Raw genomic sequence first — 22779 nt, 5'->3', positions numbered from 1 at the left:
TAAAAATGGAATATTATTATCGAATTCGTTAGCTAGGTTGACGATTTTTAATCTATGCAACTTATAAAACCTTCATTTTTAACAAAATTGATTAAGAACTAAAAGGACCAATTAGTTTATTGACTAATACGTTCCAATCTTGGATTGTCTATGTTTTTTTGACACCTAATTCCCAAAATTGAATTGTCTATGATATTTTTTGACACCTAACTCTACCTATCTATGGTTGTCCTTACCTTCCCTTGGCCGGGAACCGCGGGCCGTAGTGCGGCAGGATGCGATCCGGCGAATCTCTGCCGGGGCTCGCGCGACTAAAGCAACACAGATTATCAAAATACACGCACAGATTATACAAACCCATAGCCAGTCGCGTAGTTAGTTGTGCTTAGCTCGTCGGTGTTAGGTGGTTAGTTGAAGTTGGCTTATAATTCATTTTTAGAAAACGTACACATAGGAAAGCACATAGGGAACAATGCACGTCACCTGTATAACAGGAAAGTTATGAGATAATACCGCGATAACGTTAAGCCAACTTCCTGTGCACTTTACAGACAGACAGTGTAATTAAAAAAGTACAAACCCATTTGTTAGTCGACAGCTGCTACAGAGTTATTCCTTAAGCGAGTGTTGTGAGTTGAGAAAAAAAATATAAGTAGAAAAATTAAAAGAAAAAATATCCCTTTCTTTCTCTGCGCGACCTTCATGCAAGATTATGTTTTTACCTTAGTTTCACCTTATTTTTGAAGTAATAATTATGAAACGTTATTTATTTTGTTATACTCATGCAAGCTAACCGAAAACCAATATTTTTTATGAACATCAACACCCACAAAAAAGTCCTTACAATTAAATTTCAACCTCATGCGATGATATGATATTAAAACGATCATAGAGGAATAATTTGATCGATTTTTCAAACTAAAAAAAATAGCACACTCTCTTCTATCTACGTAAACTAGTCTAGCTACTTTAACTACCAAATCAAAAGCTTTTGAAAGCATAAAACTCTTCTATTATCTAATTAAGCTGCGACACACAAAAACTCTTGCTAGAAAACCACTTCAAATGTATTTTGCAAAAAAAAATCAATAAAAATGGACTCCTGAGTAATTCATTAATAATATTATTTTAGATAAGTAATTTATTATAAGATCATGTTCTTATTTTTATTGATAATAAATTAAAACAAACATATGATTCTATTTCACTACCTTATGTAAATATCTCACTTTAAATTTATAAAATAACATCTCTTAATGATTGAAAATAGCGCCCACATGAAAATTATATGCATTAAAATCAACAACAATTTTTTTTATTACAAAAAATTTTGAAAAAATCCCAAAAAATGCATTGAAGTAATTTCCGCTACAAAAAACTCAAAATCTAAAATCAATCCTAAAATAAAAACCACATCAAACCTTCCTCTCCTATTTCGCATGTGAATCCTCGACCTGCGCCGGCCAAGCGTGACATAGATGAGACAGAAAGCGACATTTACAATATGTTAGAGCGAGATGAAGCTAGTTCAGTGATTGTGTGGTGGGTAGAGAATGGTTGTGATTGGCTAATTCGAAATTATCATTCGATTGGTAAGAGAAACAACATTTTTTTTGTACAAAAAATGTAAGATAATACTTCTGTTGTATTTTCTCAATCATTCTCTACCCAACTTGTTTAAACATAAATTTTAAAAGCACGTTATTAATCAAAAAGTGTAAAAGATGTAAAATTAATTAAAGAAACCAATTGAATACTTCGGGCCATTTCCATATAACAAAAAATTAACAGGCCGAAATAACCAAATTTATTAAATAATATGAAAAAATGATATAACCAAAAAAAAAAACAACAAAAAATACACACCTATAGCGCCTAGTGCCATAATAGTCCGGTGACATTGACCTATCTCTATTCAAGTCGTGCTGCGAGCCGCGCCTATTGGTCGACATGCAATGACGTCACAAGATGGCGGCGGGCGGGTGAAAGAGACAAAACGATGTGAGAACACGGACACGAGAACGAGATGGCATGATGTAATATTGTAAAGCAAAGTGACACACACAAAATTAATGAATGAATTAATAAAAAATAAGACACACATTGAGAGTGAAAATATGTGAATATTGCTTTTAGATAATGTATTAAGGAAATATGCTAGTAATGTTGTAAAAAAAAATTGTAAGCTCAACTTTGGACCATTTTTTATTATTTTGAAATGTGTATACGTAACTAACTACTTGTAATGAAATAAAATAGTAATTCGTAAAGTGACAAATTATTATATACTAAAACAACTACATACCTACTTCTTTACAAGAGATTTAAAAGAAGAAAATTCGCTACGTAAAATTTTATTAAAAAAAAATAAAAAGACGTGTGGCACTCGGGGACTGCCGCGGTAAAGCTATTGCATGCTGTGCCTTCAAGCCACACCTCCGTGCCCGTCGGAGTGGGGAGCGTGAGGTTTTTCGTTACTAAATTTCTGGATTCGGTCCCCGCGCTCAAGGCCCGCGATAGAAGCTATGCAATAGCTTAAAAAAAAACATCTACAAAAAGTCACTTAATAGCATATTTCCCCCATACACTCGATCTAAGCAACATATCTATGAAGCTTAACACATAAAACACTAGTGACATACCCTGGCGTTGCTTTTGTAGCGCTCTTAGCGGACACCTTGCGCGGTGTCGACTCGCGGCCTACGCTTTGGCTCTTGACCTGGGAAAAAATAATTTGTATTAAAATAGTAATAATTTATGTGTTTTAAACGACTTGTTTTTATTTAATTTCGTAAAATCGAGCTGTTGCTATGATTGTCAGCCAGTTGGCTTATATTTTTATGTGTTTAATACGGAGTCCATCAAGACAGATCTTTTAACTGGAGTAACATTTGCAACAACAAGAAATGTTAATCTTTCATTTTTGTTTATCACAAAGATATATAGTATTATGTTATTTAAATCGATCATTTTATTTTTTCCAATTGTTGTTGTCTTATTCAAAAGATTGTTGTTGTAGTCTATATTTACGATACATGGTGGTAGGTAGTATTTGTCTTCCTCTTTTTAACCGACTTCACAAAAGGTTATCAATTGGTTGATAACTTGATATATTTTTGTAATACTACATTTTTTCCTTTTTCATTAACAAAATCAATCTAAACTAGTCCCCTCACCTGGTACGCCTTACAGACGCGGTCGACCTCGTTCTGTCTCTTCTGCGTGTGCTCCATCAGATCCTTGTGGTCTTCTATCAGACCTTCCAGCACTTCTATAGATTCTGGCAATGGTTCCGCTTCGAGTGCTGTGCGAAAATGGGGGTAGATTTATAAAAAAATAATGTAAAGTTATAGCTGAACTGTTAAATAATACTATCTGTTAGTAGCATAAAAAATTTATTAGGCTGGATTTGAAAAAAACGTAAAGAGAATATTTGACATAGGTATATTTCTATAGTTATGTTTGAATAGATTAGTAGTAAAGTAAAAAAAGAAACCTTATTTCCTTTACGCTTCTAATATTTTTCTAACTCAAAAATTGAGTAAAAACTAACAATACATTTAACGCCATTTAATTTTCCCTATTCCTCCATATTTTTATCCTTAAATTCTTAAATTTGTACTACCATTAACAATCCAGCCTACCCAAAAGCCCTACCTAGAAAAAAGTCACAAAAAAATTACAAAAAATGCCATTTTTTTATATCCACATACTTATCAGCGTGGTCTCCAAGCCGCTGAGCCACTGCAGCAGTTCCTCCAGCACCAGGTCCAGGTCCTTGAGGCTCTGCATGTGCGTCTCTAGCTTGCCACCACGTTGCATAGCCCATTGCCATACCTGGACGAATTTTTCGATTAAAATCCAACATTTAAAACGATTTGCATTCTGGATTATATCCTTAAAAGGATCGCTTTGTAACAGAAGTTACAAAAAAACATAGAGTTGTGTTTGAAATGGTTAAAAGAGTACGATAACATTGCCTTTCGTTTTAACGTAGCAATCCCTTGTAAAACAGTTTTTGATAAAATTACATATTTGTATTTTGTGCCACAATGTACTACGATATGATCCTAGTTATACCAAATAAAAATTGAAAGCACATTAAGCAAAAATTTAGTTTTACTGTTATATTATAATCGGTGTTATTTGACCAGATCTTTAACTGTAACTACATTTGTTGCCTGAAATAAATAAATAAAAAAAATAAAATTTGACCACTGCAAACATCGTTTTATTAACAACAAATAGCAGTACCAAAAGTTAAAGTTTTACTCTTTTAAAGATAAAACACTGACCTGACCAGCCGAAACTTTGCTAAAAATCCTTATAACTGGCAACACTGACACCATAAGTTTTCGCGGTTTATTTACATCCATATTTATATAACAAAATAAATAAATAAATGTATAATATTTTTGCAACTGTCACATATCAACTGACTTGACGTAAGTAGGAAAAGAAATTACAACAGATTAGATATGTTTTGATAAATATAATCTGTAAACGATTGGAAATCATTTAATCTGCTTTATGTTCTATCTATCCAAGGTTAGATGACTGGCAATAATATCTTCTCGTTTATTAAATTTACATCGATAAATGAAATAAAATAATAACATTCGTGACAACATAAATTTTAAATATGCATCATCCATTGATAAAAAATAAGGTCATTAATAGTTAGTGTGTGGCTGTTTTCCGTCCGCACCTTCGACCGCATTTTCAAAGAAAAACCCGCATAGTTCCCTTTTCCGTGGGATTTCCGGGATAAAATCTATCATATGTGTCAATCCAAGTTACCCTCTATATGTGTGCTAAATTTAATTGTAATCGGCTTAGCAGTATTTGTGTGAAAGAGTAACAAACATACATACATACACATACATCTAACAAACTTTCGCATTTATTAGTCTGACTGGTTGGCTTAGTTGGTAGTGGCCCTGCCTTCCAAGCCAGAGTTCATGGGTTTGATTCCCACCCAGGGCAAATATTCGTGTGATGAACATAGATGTTTGCTCTGTGTCTAGGTGTTAATTATCTACATAAGTATTTATTTAAAATTATATATGTATGTTTATCAGCCATCTGGTTACCATAACACAAGCGAAAGCTAAGTATGGGATCAGATCGTGCCGTGTGTGAAAATTGTCCTGAAATTAGTAGGATAGGATTTAAGAATGCCTTACCTCATCCCACCGACTCTGAATGATAGTGATCCAGTGCTTTATAACAGTCACAGCGTCCGGATGCGCTTTGCCCAGGATAGAGTGAGCTAGCGATATAGTGTCGTCCTTGTCCCTCTTCTTCTCATCTAACTCTTTCACGAACTTCTCGTGGTCTCTCAACTGCTGTTGTGTCTCTTGTTCGCCCTCGGGCAATTGCCCGGAGAATCGGAGTTTGGTTTCCGCGTCTGAGAGCCATTCGAGTAGCATGTTGACTGATTTGTGGAGACGTTCCGCCTGGGAGAAAGGAAATTTTTAGTTTTTCGCACATAAAACTAACTGTTTGAAGATTATTAGATTATAATGCGAAAAGGTAAACTAAATATTCTAAATTTGTGGAAGCAAATAGATTGTACTTGACAAAGGTTTAAGCTATTGTAATATTCGTAAACTAAATAAAAAAAGGGTTTTGTATTGATTAGAATATTATTTAACAATTTTAACGTCTGCAGCATAATTTTTTTTAATAGCCATCTTAAAAAAGATGTTTTAACCCATAGAGCCCCAAGCGGCCCGATCGGTCTCAGACACAATAGATTTTCTATTGTGTCTGTGGTTCCGGGGCCTGAGTTATTAATAGAAGAGCTGTTTATTTTATTATCAAACAATAGAACATTTCAAAACTTATGTTTAAAAAACTACCAAAATAGAGTTAAGAAGAGATAACAAGAGACAGTAGTAGTTACCTCCTTCAAAGCAGTTTCCAACTTCTGCGCTTTCCTCTCACTGAGAGTGAGTACTGTGTCCCAAGCTTGTTTTAATTCGCTGCACTGCTGTTTTATGCTTAGTGAGTCTTCTGCTGGTACCTGTTTTGTTTAATAAATTAGTTTTCAATTAATTTTCATGTCTAAAGTCTTCTTTAAAGTATTTATAAATTGAATTATATTCTATAATTAAAATATAAATAAGAGTCATTTAGCACTGTAATAATGATGAAATAATAACATAGTAAAGAATATACCACTTGTAAGCTAAATTAACTAATAAAATAGGCTGTTGATTAACTCTCTTTTTTATGGTAAAATTAATTTATTATAAAGTTATTCTAACCAAATATTCATTTTACTAAAGAGAGAGAGAGATTCTTGAGATTCAATTCAACTTTCTTCATTCAAATATAAATAAATATAGATATATGGAAACCTTACCGTAGCTTCTAGATCTTTTCCAGTCTTCATAACAGATTGCATTTGTTGTTCGCGCGAGTGGAGATCTTCCTCGAATTGCTGCAAATGATTTACACAATTTAAACAAATTCTGATGATTATTATTAATTCTTATACTTTTATGCTGTCTTATTTTTGTTTATATTATACGTTATAAGTTTGAGGGCATGTATTTTGATGTTAGTAATATTGTAATACAAGAACTAAAATGCCCCATACTGCGCCGTACCTTATGCTGTTCAATCGGTACCAGTTCAGTATCTTATCCGAATACACAACAAAATGCCCATATGCCTAACAGCTCCTAAATATGCCCTGCCTTATACCTTATGCTCTCTTATTAGGACCATTCATAGTAGCCAAAACCAGTCAACTCACTAAAAATGCCCCCATTCCTTATTAAATAGAACTGCCCCCTGCCCCATACCTTATGCTGTTCGATCAGCGCCATCACAGTATCCAAATCGCCATGTACCGGAGAATCAGCGGCCAATCTTGCATGCTGCATACTGGTATAGTATTAAAAATGCCCCTATTCCTTATGAAATAGAATTGCCCCTTGCCCCATACCTTATGCTGTTCGATCAGTGCCATCACAGTATCCAAATCGCCATGTACAGGCGAATCAGCAGCCAATCTTGCTTGCTGTTTGCTGAGCCATTCCAATAATGCTGACATTGCATCTTTGAACTGCCCGGAGTATAGGAGCGCTTCTTCGAGACGACGTTGTCTGGTAAAAAGTGGAAAAATTAATATGGAAATACATTTAAAACACAAATACTAGATGTAGATGCAAAATATAGCAATTAATAGAAAAAATGAGTATTGATATCAAGATTATTTGTAGAGGACGCTGCCATTTTTTATGAAACAAGAATTTAATTTGATATAAATCGTGCAAGGCTTATGCAGAGCCTCATTCAAAGTGCTGTATTTTACAATAATTATACCAGTTTCTGATATTTACTGCTCTATTATGCTTTTCTATACCATACTTTCGAATTTAGCAAGTAAAGTCACATTTTTATAGAACTTGTATTCTTAAATACAGCAAAACAAATAGCCACAGTATAACACAACAACCAGTAACTCACCTGTCAACAGCCTTCGAGCAAACGGTGGTCCATTTGGACTTGAGGTCCGCCAACATTTCCCGTAACACCGGCTCGTCGCTCTTGGGCGCGCGGTCCTTGAGCGCTTTGCCAGTCTTGCTGGTCTGGTCGTACGCGGGCTGCTTGGACGCGAGGGCCTTTTGGTACTCGCGGTGTTTTGTTAGTCTGTGGAAAAATATATAATATTTAGCACTGAAGTGGGGAAAAATATATGGATATGGTATATATTATAGAACTCTTTTTGAAGGCGGTCGAAGTTATTCTAAATCAAAATAAAACGCTTCTGTATGCATTATTAAATTTGAAATAAAAATCACATTTCACTGTTGAAAAAGTAATCAAATAGAGACTGGAATAAAATCTTTTGCTGGTTTTTAACTCTATATTTTGTTCCAGCAAGTATATTTAGAATTGGTATAAATAAGACAATCTTCTCTCTATCTCTTCTTGAATTACTGTTTATCTACAATTCTGTTTGATGTCAAAAATTACCCAGAAGTCAATTTAACTAATTTATAAGTTAATCAAAAACAATAATTTATACACAAACCTCTGTTTGATCTTCTCTGGGTCGTTGACGTTCGCTTCAGAGTTCAATTGGTCGAGTTGTTGTTCCGTATCGTTCAGCCAGTTCATTAAGTTGTTCCTGGAATAAATGAATTAATAAATTAATGTTGTCTAAAATGTGTCTAAAATTTTCTAAATAAATGAATGATTGCTATTACTTAAAACGCATTCTTCTTTTTTTGAGATTAGACTGTTTTTTGAATTGTGCTTATTTTGTCCCTACATAAAATTTATTAAGTAACTGTGAAAGTGTGACATTTTTTATATTCTGCATAATATTTTATGCATTCAATACATGGCATCTGTACGTACAGCCAGATTCTCAACTATTGATAAATGTTCAAGTTCCATTGTTGCCCAATACAAAAATTCAAATTTATTCGACTCTTTTCTCTCCCGGAACATTATATTGTTTTAAGCATGACAAATGTTCCTCTATTCCTTCTTTTCTGTACACTTATGTCCATCTTTTTGTACTTATATGTGTGCTAAATAAAGGGTATTTATCCATACTTAATATTATAAATGCGAAAGTAACTCTGTCTGTCTGTCTGTTACTCAATCACGCCTAAACTACTGAACCAATTTTTATGAAATTTGGTATGGAGATATTTTGATACCCGAGAAAGGACATTGGCTACTTTTTATCCCGGGAAAATGACGCAATCCCGGAAATCCCACGGGAACGGGAACTATGCGGGTTTTTCTTTGACTGCGCGGGCGAAGCCGCGGGCGGAAACCTAGTAAATACATATATCCTCCCAAACTTACCACATATCAGCAAACTCCTTAGCCTCCTTCAGTCCATGGTCCAGAGCCCTGGTCCTCTCAGCAGCCCTGGCGACCACCCTTTCCCATCTATGCTGTACAGATACCAGCAAGTTCTTAATTAAGATGACATCTTGCTTCTGGCTGAAGTACTTGAGGTGTGTTCCCTTTTTGTCCAATTGGAGCATTGTTTCGCGATGGGTAGATACTTCCTTTTGGAAGGCTTTGTGCTCTTCGACTTGGGCTGGAAGATTAAGGTTAGATTAGATGGTTTTAGTGTTAGAAATAATTAAAATTACCAAAAATTAGTTAGATTTAAGCGTAAATAACGAATGTTTGCAAAGGTTAAAAGAAAACTATTGTATGCACACTTACTTATTGCTTAATTATTGAAAAATGCAAGTCTAACCAATGCTTAATAGATTATCTGAATAAAATATAACTTTAACACCTAATCCACCATTTCTAAACACATAATTGAAGTCCATAAATACTCAATCTTTTCCTGCAACTTATAGCGCTGGCTCCTAGGGCTTCGCATCGATTTCTTTTGCATATGTTAATTAATTAATTGTGTTTAGTTAGTAAGTTAATTGTTGCAATAGGACTGCCATGAACATTCGTTCAAAAGCCCATAAATAAATGTGTTCATGACAGATCATTAGATTGTATAAAGTTACATTAGTTCGTTAAGTTAATCATAGGTGGCGGTAATTTATTTTAAGCGTTTTTAAATCTCGCTATAGTTATTTTTTTGTAAGAACATAATATTAATTTCAGTTCAACATTTTTTAGTGGTAATAAAGATCAATCTGAGTACAAGGCTGGTTTCATTTAGACGAACCCCTATAGTACCATTTTAATACCGCGAATCGGGAGTGTAGTGAAGGTGTCCCACAGGGGTGCCTTCTCGAACATTGGTCCTTCGAGCCGGATCATACGGTCAATCGTACTAGAAAGGGGCAGTGGATCGCTGTCGAAAGTACGCGCGAGTGCAAAAGAAGACAGCAAGAACACCAGGCGGAGAAGACCAGTCAAGGGCAGCCGGGGCAGCGTGGAGCAGCCAGGGCGGCGTGGAGCAGCCAGGCGGCGTGAAGCAGCAAGAACAACTTGGAGCAGCCAGGGCGGCGTGGAGCAGCCAGGCGGCGTGAAGCAGCAAGAACAACTTGGAGCAGCCAGGGCGGCGTGGAGCAGCCAGGCGGCGTGAAGCAGCAAGAATAACTTGGAGCAGCCAGGGCGGCGTGGAGCAGCAAGGACAACTTGAAGCAGCCAGGCGGCGTGGAGCAGCAAGGACAAATTGAAGCATCAGTGGTAAGCATAAGGTGGCGTAAAGCAGCCATGGAAGGTTCCATAAATACCTTAAAAAGTTTGCAAAATGTAATAGGGAAAAGCTTAGTCAATTTTAAAAAAAGTCCCAAGGAGAGAGTAACTCGAGAATACGTCGAAGCGAGATTGGAGCTCTTGGAAAAGGATTGGGGGAAGTTTTCCGACATTAACACGAAATTATTCGAAAATTTTGATTTTGACACCATCGAACAAAAAATAAGAGATATTTACGATAACACCGAAGACGTTTATATTACATATAAAACTTTATTGAGGGCAGCATTGGGTGGCTTTAGGGAAAACTATCAGGATAATCATAGACCGAACTCCTCCGATCCACCAGTCAAGTTGCCCAAAATTAGTATACCAGTCTTCTCGGGTAAGTATTCGGAGTGGACAACCTTTTCAGACTTATTCCAATCGTTAGTTCACAAAAATAAATCATTGGACAATGTCCAAAAACTCCACTACTTAAAGGGTCACTTGACTGGTGAAGCGGAGCAATTGATTAGGCAAACGCCCATCACCGATGCAAATTATGAGCCATGTTGGCAGCTGTTGCTGCAAAGATATAGTAACAGGAAGTATCTGTGCAATTGCATCCTGCAGAGACTGTTTAGTCAAAAACGTATGAATGTGGAATCGGCTGCATTATTAAAAGAATTACTAGACACTACTTGTGATTGTTTAAATGCTCTCAAAAATTTAGACATAGATGTAAGCACCTGGGATGTTATTATTATACATATTGTTACATTTAAATTAGATACAGAAACGCGAAAGCAATGGGAATTAAATATATCTAGTAATAATTCTAAAAATGAATTGCCATCTTTTGAACAATTTAAGTCGTTTATTGAGAACCGTTTTCGTGCGTTAGAGTGTGTAGAACCAAAAAGGTCACCTGGGTATCAGTCGAATAGTACAGCGGCGCATAAACCACGAGCGTTGATCGCGTCGACTCCAAATTTAAGTTGTGAGTTTTGCACAGAATCGCATAAGCTCTGTTTTTGTAAAAAGTTTGCTAAACAAACTTTGGAAAACAGACGCGATTTTGTAGCTAAAAATAAAATCTGTTTTAATTGTCTGGGTAGTAATCACATAGTCTATGAATGTAAGAAGCCTACTTCATGTAGACTCTGTCAAAAGCGGCATCATTCTTTGCTTCATCCTTCAGGAGAGGCTGAGCATAAAGGTCAACCCACCTTGAAGAAGCATGATCATGGAAGTACTAATGCGCCTATTAGTACTGATCCAATAGTTTCATGTTTTTCTTCAGGCGAGGTTTCTAAACCAAGACAGGTTTTATTAGCCACAGCGCTAATAAAAGCCGAGTCCAAAATGGGTCACTACCTAACGGTACGTGCGTTACTTGACCAAGGGTCACAGGCTTGTTTCATTACAGAGGCCACAGTTCAACTTTTGAGACTGAAGAAGATCCCAATTAAGGGCTCTGTTTCAGGTCTAGGTCATAGTTCAACCATGATAAAATACATGGTACATTTAACGATTCAATCCCGGTTAAATTCTGAATTTAGCCTAAGGTTGAATGCATATGTATTAAAAAATATTACTGCCTACTTACCAGAGAAGGATCTTAGTACAAGTTCCTTCGACTGGTTAAGTTTAAGCGATAGTAAACTGGCAGATCCTGAGTTCAACACTCCCAATAAAATAGATGTTCTATTGGGTGCTGACGTATACGGTAGTATCATCCTGGAAGGTATACTGAAAAATTCTTCGGGGGCTCTAGTGGCCCAGAACACTACCTTCGGCTGGGTACTATCGGGAGCTATCGAATCTGAAAATAATAGATCAAATAATATTAGAGCAATGCATTTACATATTCAAAATGAAGATGATGAAATTTTGAAAAAGTTTTGGGAAATAGAAGAAAAATATAGTACAAAAAAGTTATACTCACCGGAAGAAACAAAGTGTGAAGAGTTCTATACAAAAACCACTACAAGAGATGCTAGTGGTAGATATATAGTTAAGTTACCGTTTCGTGACGAGGATCCTCCTTGTACAGCTGGTAACTCACGTGCAATAGCTGAAAAAAGATTTAAAGCATTAGAAAGAAGATTAGAAAAGGACAAGGATTTGAAAGAAAAATACACAGAAGTTATTAATGAATACTTACGGTTAGGACACATGAGGCAGGTTAAGGACGACGATAATAAAAAGAATGAAGCAGTATACTTACCTCACCACGCGGTCGTAAGAAACGACAAAAGTACAACCAAGGTACGTGTGGTTTTCAACGCATCTGAAAAAAATAGCAATGGAATATCTTTGAATGATACGTTAATGATCGGACCCACGTTACAAGCAGACCTCAGACACACAATTTTAAGATGGAGATTACATCCTATTGGATTAGTCGCGGACATTATTAAGATGTACCGTCAAGTCCTTATATCAGAAGATGATGCGATGTTTCAGCGGATCCTTTGGCGCGAGAGTCCTGATAAGAATATTGAAGATTATGAACTTATAACGGTTACCTTTGGAACAGCATCTGCACCATATCAAGCAGTTAGAACGCTACATCAAGTTGCTTATGACGAGGGAGCAAACTACCCCGTCGCCTCAGATAAAATTCTAAATTGTTTTTATATGGATGATTTAATGACAGGGTCAGAAAGTGTTGAAGAAGGAATTAGAATTTACAAGGAAATGAAAGAATTATTAGGAAAGGGTGGATTCGTGTTACAAAAATGGAATAGTAATAATAAGGAAATATTGAAAAGGATCAGGTCAATTGAAGGGAATGAAAATATAGGACAAACACTACATACGGGAATCATAAATAATGAAGAAAAGGAAAATTTTAATATTAAGCTTGATAGTACAATAAAAATCTTAGGACTTACCTGGAACCGCAGCGAAGATAACTTCCAGTACTCGGTGAATATCTCGATGTCGACGACTGCACCTGAAACTAAAAGGTCAATTATTTCGGAAATAGCTCGTTTGTTCGATCCACTAGGCTGGTTAGCTCCTAGTGTGGTCATTGCCAAGGTTTTTATACAAAAGTTGTGGGTAGCAGGAGTAGGATGGGACGATAAGGTGAATGCAGAAATGATGGAGGAATGGAATGCTTACCGTAGTCAGTTGTCCCAACTTACCAGAATTCGGATTCCTCGATGGCTGGGAACAAGGTTGAACGATCAACTGGAGCTTCATGGTTTCAGCGATGCATCTAAAAGTGCTTATGCGGCGGTAATCTACCTTCGCATAATCGATGCCGAAGGTGGAGTAACGGTTTCGTTGCTGGTTGCCAGAACGCGAGTAGCACCCGTCAAACAGATAAGCATTCCTCGTTTGGAATTGTGCGGTGCGCTTCTGGTATCTAGGTTGCTTGCAGAAGCAGCAGATGTACTTAACATTTCTAAGAACAATATAACGGCTTGGACTGATTCCACAGTTGTATTGGCATGGTTGAATAGCCATCCAAGCAGATGGAAACCGTTCATAGCAAATAGGACATCAGAGATTTTAACCATCATGAAACCCACTCAATGGTATCATGTTTTATCTAAGGACAATCCAGCAGATTGTGCCTCAAGAGGCGTATTACCAAATTTGCTTATAGATAATCAGATATGGTTTTCAGGACCGTCGTTTCTCAAGCAGAAATGTATTGAGTACAATAGGCCAAAGGAAATGAGCACAGATTTAGAACAAAGTGTCAAGACATTTACTGTTGCTGTAAAAGAAGAAAGAGAGATTACAATGTTAGAACGATTTTCATCTTTACAAAGATTAATACGGGTTATTGCCTATTGTCGAAGATTTTTAAGGGGATATCGCAGAAGAACAAATAAAGAGAAATATTTACAAAGTTTTGAATTGGAGGAGGCATTAGAATGTTGCATAAAGATTACTCAAAGGGATATATTTAAAGAAGAATATTTACAGTTAAGGAACAAGGGTGATATACTAAATAAGAATACATTAAAAGCACTATGTCCTTACCTTGACGATAAGGGTATAATCAGAATACGTGGCAGAATTGAAATGTCACAACTAAGTAATGAAACCAAACATCCAATTATTTTGCCTAAAAGTAGTCATTTAACTCACCTAATTATAGCAAACGCTCACATAAAGACGTTGCACGGAGGGCCTCAATTGATGATTAATTATTTGAGAACAGCTTATTGGATTATAGGGGTTAGAACTTTAGTTAAACAACACGTTAGGAGTTGCGTTAAGTGTATTCGATTAAGAGCTAGCACTCAGTCTCCATTAATGGGTTCACTTCCAACAGTTCGTTGTACACCTGCTAGACCATTTTTGCATAGCGGTGTGGATTATGCTGGTCCAATAAACATAAGGACAACCAAAGGCCGAGGACACCACTCATACAAGGGCTACATATGTTTATTCGTGTGTATGGCAACTCGTGCCATTCACTTAGAGGTCGTAAGTGACATGAGCACACCAGCATTTCTGGCTGCTTTTCGACGTTTCGTTTCCAGACGAGGTCACTGTGCCAAGATTTGGAGCGACAACGGTACTACCTTTGTGGGAGCATCCCGTGAGCTCCAGTTAGCACTTTCATCGGTGGGTGAACAGTTGGAAGCGAATGGTACCGAGTGGCATTTCATTCCTCCGCACAGCCCTAACTTTGGCGGACTTTGGGAAGCGGGAGTGAAATCCACGAAGTTTCACCTCAAGCGAGTCATAGGAGAAACCACCCTCACTTACGAGGAGATGAGTACTCTTCTTGCTCAGGTAGAAGCTTGCTTAAATTCTAGGCCAATCACAGTCGATACATCAGACCCTAATGAGCCTGCACCTCTAACGCCGGGTCATTTTTTAATCGGTGGACCTTTGTTAGGTATACCCGATGTATATAATTACTTAGATTCTAACGTGAGTTCGTTGAGTAGATGGCAACTTATTCAAAGAATGTTTCAGTCGTTTTGGGATCGCTGGTCAAAGGAATATCTGTCGAATGTAATGATAAGGTATAAATGGAAGTCCAAAACCAGCGAGCCTAATATAGGAGATATTGTCCTCATAAAGGAAGATGATCTTCCGCCGATGCGGTGGATCATGGGTAAAATCATAGACAAACATCCAGGTCACGATAAAGTTACTAGAGTTGTCAGTATCTTAGTTAAAAAAAGTATTATTAAAAGACCTGTTAACAAATTGTGTATTTTATTAAGGAAAGAATAATTGTTATATTATATTGTATTTTTTGAAGATGTTTAAAGTGTATTTGTATAAGTTAAGTTATGTTATAGAAAGTGATATTGTTGCGTAGATAAAATGTTTGCGAGTAAAATGTAAGAAGATAAATTTAAGTTCATATACAATGTAAGTTTCAGTTTGTATAATTATATTTAAAGATGTTCCCTCAAGGTGGGCGGATTTTGTTTGTAAGGACATTTCCTCAATAAATGTCCTTGGTGGGCGGTATGTTCATGACAGATCATTAGATTGTATAAAGTTACATTAGTTCGTTAAGTTAATCATAGGTGGCGGTAATTTATTTTAAGCGTTTTTAAATCTCGCTATAGTTATTTTTTTGTAAGAACATAATATTAATTTCAGTTCAACATTTTTTAGTGGTAATAAAGATCAATCTGAGTACAAGGCTGGTTTCATTTAGACGAACCCCTATAGTACCATTTTAATACCGCGAATCGGGAGTGTAGTGAAGGTGTCCCACAGGGGTGCCTTCTCGAACAAAATGATTGAAAAGAAAACTACTCAATTTTTATTATTGCTAGCAAAAAACATTTATTGCCCTATAAACCTATAATCCTACTAATATTATAAATGCGAAAGTTTGTGAGGATGTGTGTGTGTGTGTGTTTGTTACTCTTTCACGCAAATACTACTGAACCGATAACAATGAAATTTGGCACACATATAGAAGGTAACTTGGATTAACACATAGAATGGGTTTTATCCCGGAAATCCCATGGGAACGGGAACTATACGGGTTTTTCTTTGAAAACGCGGGCGAAGCCGCGGGCGGAAAGCTATTAATTAAATTAACTTACTCAACAAAGTCTCCATAACCCTCGACACCGGTTTGGCGGAAGTCAACGTTTTTTCAGCGGAAGTCAGCCAATCGACAAACGCTTGAAGCGCTTCGTGGAATTCTGTAGCTTCTTTGAGCGCGATTTCTAGTTTTATCTTCTTGTCTGACGCTCTGTTGAAGATATAAAAATAGATTACGTATTGTAAATACATTTTTTTATGGATCTGAAAATATCTTCCTGTCTAATGTTCATAAATGATATAATATTAAATAATGTATTGAAAATATTTTTTTTCTTGACCTATAAGGGAAGAATATGTCCTGTTCATAGATAAGCTAAGTTCTAATATTGGCTCATATTGTGATCTAATGAGACGAATCGTCTTTGCTGTACATTATTTCAATAATTTAATATTATTTTACTATTTAAATATTTAATATTAAAATTATAAACAATTAAATATTTTTTGTAAGAATCTCAAATAATAAATGACGACGAACGAATAATAAATGATCAAGACCGTAAAAAGTTAACACCAATAGATAATGAAATAAAATTAAAGTTATATATTTTTGTAAGTTTTTATAATTACTGAGCATAACCAAGTCAATCTTAACAAAATGTTTTACGACTCTTTTTAACCGACTTCAAAAAAAGGAGGAGGTTATCAATTCGGCCGGTATATTTTTTTGTCCAATAACATACCTAGACGTGACATTATCCCATCTGCTCTTCAAGTTCTTCAAGTTGAGATGTAACTGCGAGGTTGGGTTCGGTTTCTCCTGTCTCTTGATGTACTCCTGACCCTGCTGCAGGACAGCTTCCACCTTTGGTCTGTTCGCTTCTATTTCGTTGTATACCTCCTGTTAAATAAATAATGTTAAGGTAAAATTTGTATTATATGTTTTGTATGCAACAAAGATTATAAATAAATAAATAAGGTTGAAAAACATTTTCTTTAAAATATCAATGATCAACTGTACTTCCTCGAAAACACTAATTTTGTGATTAATGTTCAAGTTAAAAAAAAATATTATGCATTAAAATGACTTGTGGAGTTATACATGTATAGACAAAAGAGTAAAACAACTATATTTTGTAATTTTTTTTACTGCAACCCCGGCAATGGAGCAGGCGACCCACTTGATGGTAGATGATAGCCGCCGCCCATGACAAAATAATGTTAATTTAATATTTATGTAATATTTATTTTAAGCCATATTTGTAAGATAAGATGGTAGATTGGTATAAGACAATATTTTTAAAACTCAGTGATACTTTTAAAACCATCTAAAAAACTGTTTACATTCTTTAAAAGTTAACCATTCAAAAAAAAGGCAACTCCACTAAAAAAAATATATTTTGTTCATCTACCCTCAAAAGCAACATACCATAAACCGTTCAAGTTGTTCAGTGGCAGTCTCCGGCAGACCGCCGACCGGTTTGGACGCGACCACCACGCTGTCCACTTCCGACAGCCATGATAGAAGATCACCGATTTCTGCGTTGAAGCTGTTAAAAAAGAAATATATTCATTAGAAAAAGAGCGTGTGTGCCGAGCATACGTGTCAGAAGTGAAACTTCTTTGACAAGATTCAAAGATACCAAAACCGTCGCCTTACTCCATGACGCGACGCGTGCAATGATAATAGCCCGGTTTACACGCACGCTCTTTCGCACGCGATTCGGCTTTCACGCGGGAAAGAGCGAGCATTTAAACGATGACAGAGAGAACGAGATTGCGCGTCCACTCCGCACACACTCCAACGCGCCACGCTTTCCTTCGTTCAATCGCGCGCGATTATCGTTTACACGCACAATCTTTCCTCTTTCCTCAGCGCGCGTGCTTTCCCGCGTTCAATCCCGCGCACTCAATCACGCGGTAAAGAGTGTGCGTGTAAACCGGGCTAATGTCAACGCGCCTAAAGTTTAAAATTACAGAGGTATTTTCTGTTGCAAATGAATTACTTTTAAACGTAGCTGGGCAACGTTGACTATTTTAGACAATAGAAAATACAAGTGTATTTGTACAGTTTCAAACGGCATATAATAATCTGCAAACGCATACTTCACATAAATATGAAAACACTTGTCAGTGAAGATTTTTTTTTTAATTCATAAATCACTAAATGCAGTTTTAAAATATTTTATGGTATTAATAAATCAAAATATTAACCTCTGTGCTTCTCTAAGCGCGTCTTCGAGTTCCGATTGACGGTCTCTCGCCTTCTGTTGTAATTCGCGCCATTTTCTGTTCAGTGTTGCCAGTTTTTCAGCTGTTTCACCGGCTTCGTCTGTGCCTGTGTCAAAAAATAATGACATTAGACATTAACCAAAAAGGCACTCAACACAGTTTAAATATACTTTTAACTTAAAAACAATAATATAAAATCGGTTAAATTGATCGACCATATTGTGTATGGCAATATCAAATGATTAGTCTGAAATATATGCTGAAATAGCATAACCATCAAAATATTTCTTAATTCAATTATTATATTCAATTTTAATTTAGTTATTTGTATTATTTATAACTTACCATGATGTACAATATGTGCGCCAGCTTCATTCAAAGTATCAACACTAGCCTGGTGCGCTGCGATGTCGTTCACAACTACCTTTAATTTGGCCAGTTCTACTTCAAGGATTTGAGGGTCTCCAGCCACCTGGTGAGGGAAAATAAACTTTAATGCCATTTCACAAAGTGTTAAGTGATAAGGGAAAATAAACTTTACTGTCACCTTACAAATTGTTAGTGTCATTTCACATATGAATTGTAGAATATTACTTAGGCTATATTAGATTATTGGTGTTTTGGTATGATAATTCTAATTGAACATTTCAAATGGTGCTTCGAGTCAACATTTTTTTTTAAATTTAATTATTTGAACAATAAATAGCAAGTACAAATTAATCAAATAAGAATCATCATCATATGACACTACATTCAATAATAAAAACCTCTTCAAAGTAAGCTATATGTTATTCCTGACCATACAGTCAAGTTTTTCACAACACTTAGTGTATAGTGTCACGCTCACCGGTGTCAAAGTGTCCAGCGTGTCACTTGTGTGCTGTATCCACGCCAGCGTGTCCCTCAACGCATGCTGAAGCTGTCCAAGCCGTAACAAAGCTCTTTCAAGCTGTTGCTGCCTTTCAACCATTCCTCGGAGTAACGCTGACCATCTTGCGTTCACTTCTGTAAGCGGTTGTTTGATCGCCGCCGCTTGTTCTGACGATGTCCTCTCTGTTAATTCCGCTGCTTGCCTGTTGGTTTGTTTTTGATTAGATTTTGTGTGTTTTAAGAGAGTTTTCGTGTTCGTTGTGGTGATTAGTTGAATGTATTGTATTGAATTAGTGATTTTAAAAGATTTTTTTGAAAAGAGAAGTTAGATATAACTGAAAAAAAGAGGTGTTTAAATTCTGGAATATGTTATTAGTGTCGTTTTAAAGGAATTTTAATTCTACAGCATTGTTCTACTTTTAGTCAGTGTTAAGAGTCAAAATTTACCTTTTATATTTTAATAAATATATCAAAACTTATATAGAAAGTGTTACATGTTGTTGTAGCTTAAAAACTTATGAATATGTTTAGACAGGACACTACACAAGACAAAAGCTGGTTTATATTTGAGCTTAACAAACGGTTATAGTTCCACACTTTTTGAAGCAGAATTAAAATATAAAAACATTCATAAACATTATTTTCTAAGTTTGATTCATAACGCGAACACTACGAAAGAACAACGATACGAATACATGAACATAAATAAGTTTAGTTAATTACATGCACGTAGGTAAGGCCGCCTGTCCATCTGCAAGAAAACTTCCGCAAGTAATGTCCGACAGTCTGTCTGACAGTAGCTTGCAAGTCTAATTCCGCGTTACCACTAGTACATTTGCAAGTAGACTTGCAAGTTGCTGTCAGACAGACTGTCGGACATTTTACGCGGAAGTTTTCTTGTAGATGGAAACGCGTCCTAACAGCGGTGATTCTGATATAATTCGAATATAAATAGTGTTTCTTTTTTGTTGCAATACTATTGCATTTCATTAAAAAGAAGAAACAGAATATAATTAAACACTTAATTTAAAATACTACAACTTGTACAAAGTAAGGTGTTGATGACTGAAAAAATCTCAGCGATAAAGACAAGTAATATATATAGAGAGTGGTCATAGAAATATCCACATAATAGACAAAGAAATATTCTATCAGCTGACTAAACGGAGTAATTTTTTTTTCAGAATCACCACCACAAAAACAGGGAACACAAACGTATACGCAAGGTAACAAAACTACAAACTGGCTCATACGATACACAAGCGAAACACACAGTTTTAATATAATTTTGATATTATCTTGCCTCATCAAACTCCTGTTGGTGATTGCCAGATTCGTGGAACGGGAAAAAAACTTTATATTAGTCGCTTATTAAAACATTTAATAAACTGTAATTTTGGGATTCGTAGGTGCTATTAGTTTGGGTTAACCCATAACCTTAAGGATACAAGGAGGTATAAAATAACGGGTTTAAATCACGATTTAATTCATTGTAAAATTTGTATAAAATAATATCATTATAATTCATAATAGGTTACCATGGATAATAAACGTGAAGTTAATTCGTGTTTTAAACTCGTTACGTTAACTTTAAGACAATGCATTATTTACTGAATAATTTGCTTTACTCATTGTTCTTGGAATTGATACCATATTATTGACCAATAAGGTTGTTTTTTAAATCATTTTTTAAGTTTCTGACAGTTAGATGACAAGTTTTAACTAAGTTTTCGAATCTATTTTAGGAGCATTATTAACAAAAAATTTTTGGTCATTTTCAGAAACTACGCGAAAATCTATACTTTAAAACATCTTACCTATTCAAAGCTTCAACTTTCACCATATGTGGATCGACTTCCGTCTTGAAGGATGCAAGTTGAGCGATTTGTCGCTTAACTGCATCAATGTCGGATCCTAGCGGTCCCATTTTGGCGAATTTTTCTTCAGCTGAGTCGAGGAACTCTTGTAGATTCTATAGCGATAGCAAATATAATGTTTTTGTATGTAGTTTATTTTAAATATTGTATATGGTAGATTAATGTCCAAATTACGGAAATTAATCTTGATTTGCATCTACATAATATATAAGTGTTGCATTCATGTTTTTGTCATGGATTATATTGAATGATTATAATGCAATTTACTGTTTTTATCAAATTTATTATAAAGTAATTGTTTTTAATTAAATAGTATTCAACGTTCAGTTCTACTAGTAATGTCTAAAAATTTAACATTTTTACATCCGAATCAATAAATAATATTTATTAATTTATTTAACAGTTTTATGTACCATTACAAATTTTACAATCACATAATATTTAAAGAAAAGGAAATATTCACAGCACATAAGGCAACCTTATCGCTTATCAACGATCTCTTCCAGGCTGCCCAAATACTTCTTCAATCAAAGAAATCCTAATACCTAAAATTTCCCCAAAATACCTATAAATCCTGCCCAAACCAAAACTTACTTGCAAAGTGTCATGGAACTCCATAGCCTTTTCCATAGCATCAATAAGGTTCTCTTCTCTTCTAGCATACAACGCTGTAATATTATCCCAAGCGGTGTCCAGATCTTCGATGTGTTTCTTGACTTCTGGCTTGTCTGGTTCACCGCAAATTGACATGAGTGTGGATCCTGTTTTGCGCACTTTTTCCACCTAGATTATAGTAATGGTGTTATTGAAAGAATTTGTGGAAAAATAATGTCTTTTTGTGTATTTTTAATTTGGAGTAAATTTGAATAGGTATTAGTAAAGTAATGCAATCTAGACACCTCTTTAATACAACAATTCATTTGTTGTATGGATCAAACAGACCTGTATAGTGTATACTGTTTCTTTTTGCTCCTTACATTTTAAATACTCATATATTGCAGAGCTAAAAAAGAAGTCAATTTTTCTATATTTTTTCGGGAGATTTGCATTAATCTCCCATTTAACCCGCCTCGGTTGTATTTACGGCCCAGTGTGGTCAATTTCTGCTGCATAAAAAAGTATATTTGAAGTGAAAACTTCTTTAGCGGCGTTGAGCACTTTTTCTGTAATGGGTATAAAAGACGGATGGATATCAAACATGCTCAACGCTAACAATCAAGTTTTCACTTCTGCCGGCACTCCCCCAGTGCAACCCGTCTTTTTTTGGCGATTTCCGCTTCCTCTAGCCATCTTTACCTGCGGCTTGGTATGATCGATCTCATGCCGTATCTCCTGCAGCTGCAGCTGCTGATGCTGTATGCGGTGCGGCTGAGCAGCCGGAGGTGGGACAGCAGCCAGCGTGTCCTCCAGCTCGCCGAGCTGCTGCATCACTGCTTCAAGCTGCTCCCAGAAGCGCTTGGCCAGCTCTAGAGCACTGTCCAGGGATTGGCCACGGTTCGTGCTCGAGCGTTGCACTTCGTCCCATAGCCTGGAAATGAGAATACGTATTTAAAAAAATAAAATTAAGCTGAAAAAAGAACCTACAAATTTATAGAAACAGTTTTAAAAGGTCAGATTCAGTCCCATAGCCTTGACACGTGGAAAAAGTAAAGTGAAAAGCAAAGGCGCA

The 22779-nt window shown here is 35.9% G+C and overlaps 1 protein-coding gene across 13 annotated transcripts in view; it reads right to left on the bottom strand.

Moving 5' to 3' along the window:
* shot (dystonin-like protein short stop) overlaps positions 1-22779 on the bottom strand; it is a 300260-nt gene that overhangs the window by 13650 nt on the left and 263831 nt on the right. For 10 of the 13 annotated variants that reach the window (XM_089710553.1, XM_089710550.1, XM_089710555.1 and 7 more), the window contains 22 exons: positions 22407-22638; positions 21705-21893; positions 21051-21205; positions 19211-19436; positions 18709-18835; positions 18346-18469; positions 17561-17681; positions 16875-17032; positions 16188-16339; positions 8839-9079; positions 8051-8146; positions 7483-7665; positions 6959-7118; positions 6371-6448; positions 5909-6028; positions 5187-5459; positions 3714-3837; positions 3177-3304; positions 2643-2719; positions 1867-1938; positions 1422-1454; positions 237-311 (listed from right to left, as the gene is read on the bottom strand). In XM_089710553.1, the coding sequence (XP_089566679.1) occupies positions 237-311; positions 1422-1454; positions 1867-1938; positions 2643-2719; positions 3177-3304; positions 3714-3837; positions 5187-5459; positions 5909-6028; positions 6371-6448; positions 6959-7118; positions 7483-7665; positions 8051-8146; positions 8839-9079; positions 16188-16339; positions 16875-17032; positions 17561-17681; positions 18346-18469; positions 18709-18835; positions 19211-19436; positions 21051-21205; positions 21705-21893; positions 22407-22638 (3144 nt within the window). The remainder of the gene's footprint in view (positions 1-236; positions 312-1421; positions 1455-1866; positions 1939-2642; positions 2720-3176; positions 3305-3713; positions 3838-5186; positions 5460-5908; positions 6029-6370; positions 6449-6958; positions 7119-7482; positions 7666-8050; positions 8147-8838; positions 9080-16187; positions 16340-16874; positions 17033-17560; positions 17682-18345; positions 18470-18708; positions 18836-19210; positions 19437-21050; positions 21206-21704; positions 21894-22406; positions 22639-22779) is intronic. The other 3 variants (XM_089710544.1, XM_089710548.1, XM_089710552.1) reach the window with 3 other exon arrangements.

The sequence above is a fragment of the Colias philodice genome, chromosome 25 (genome assembly GCF_061535455.1).
Source record: "Colias philodice isolate Cphi_HAF_F1 chromosome 25, ilColPhil1 Martin Lab GWU primary, whole genome shotgun sequence".
NCBI classification, from domain to species: domain Eukaryota; kingdom Metazoa; phylum Arthropoda; class Insecta; order Lepidoptera; family Pieridae; genus Colias; species Colias philodice.
This window is presented reverse-complemented; position numbering and strand designations above follow the sequence as displayed.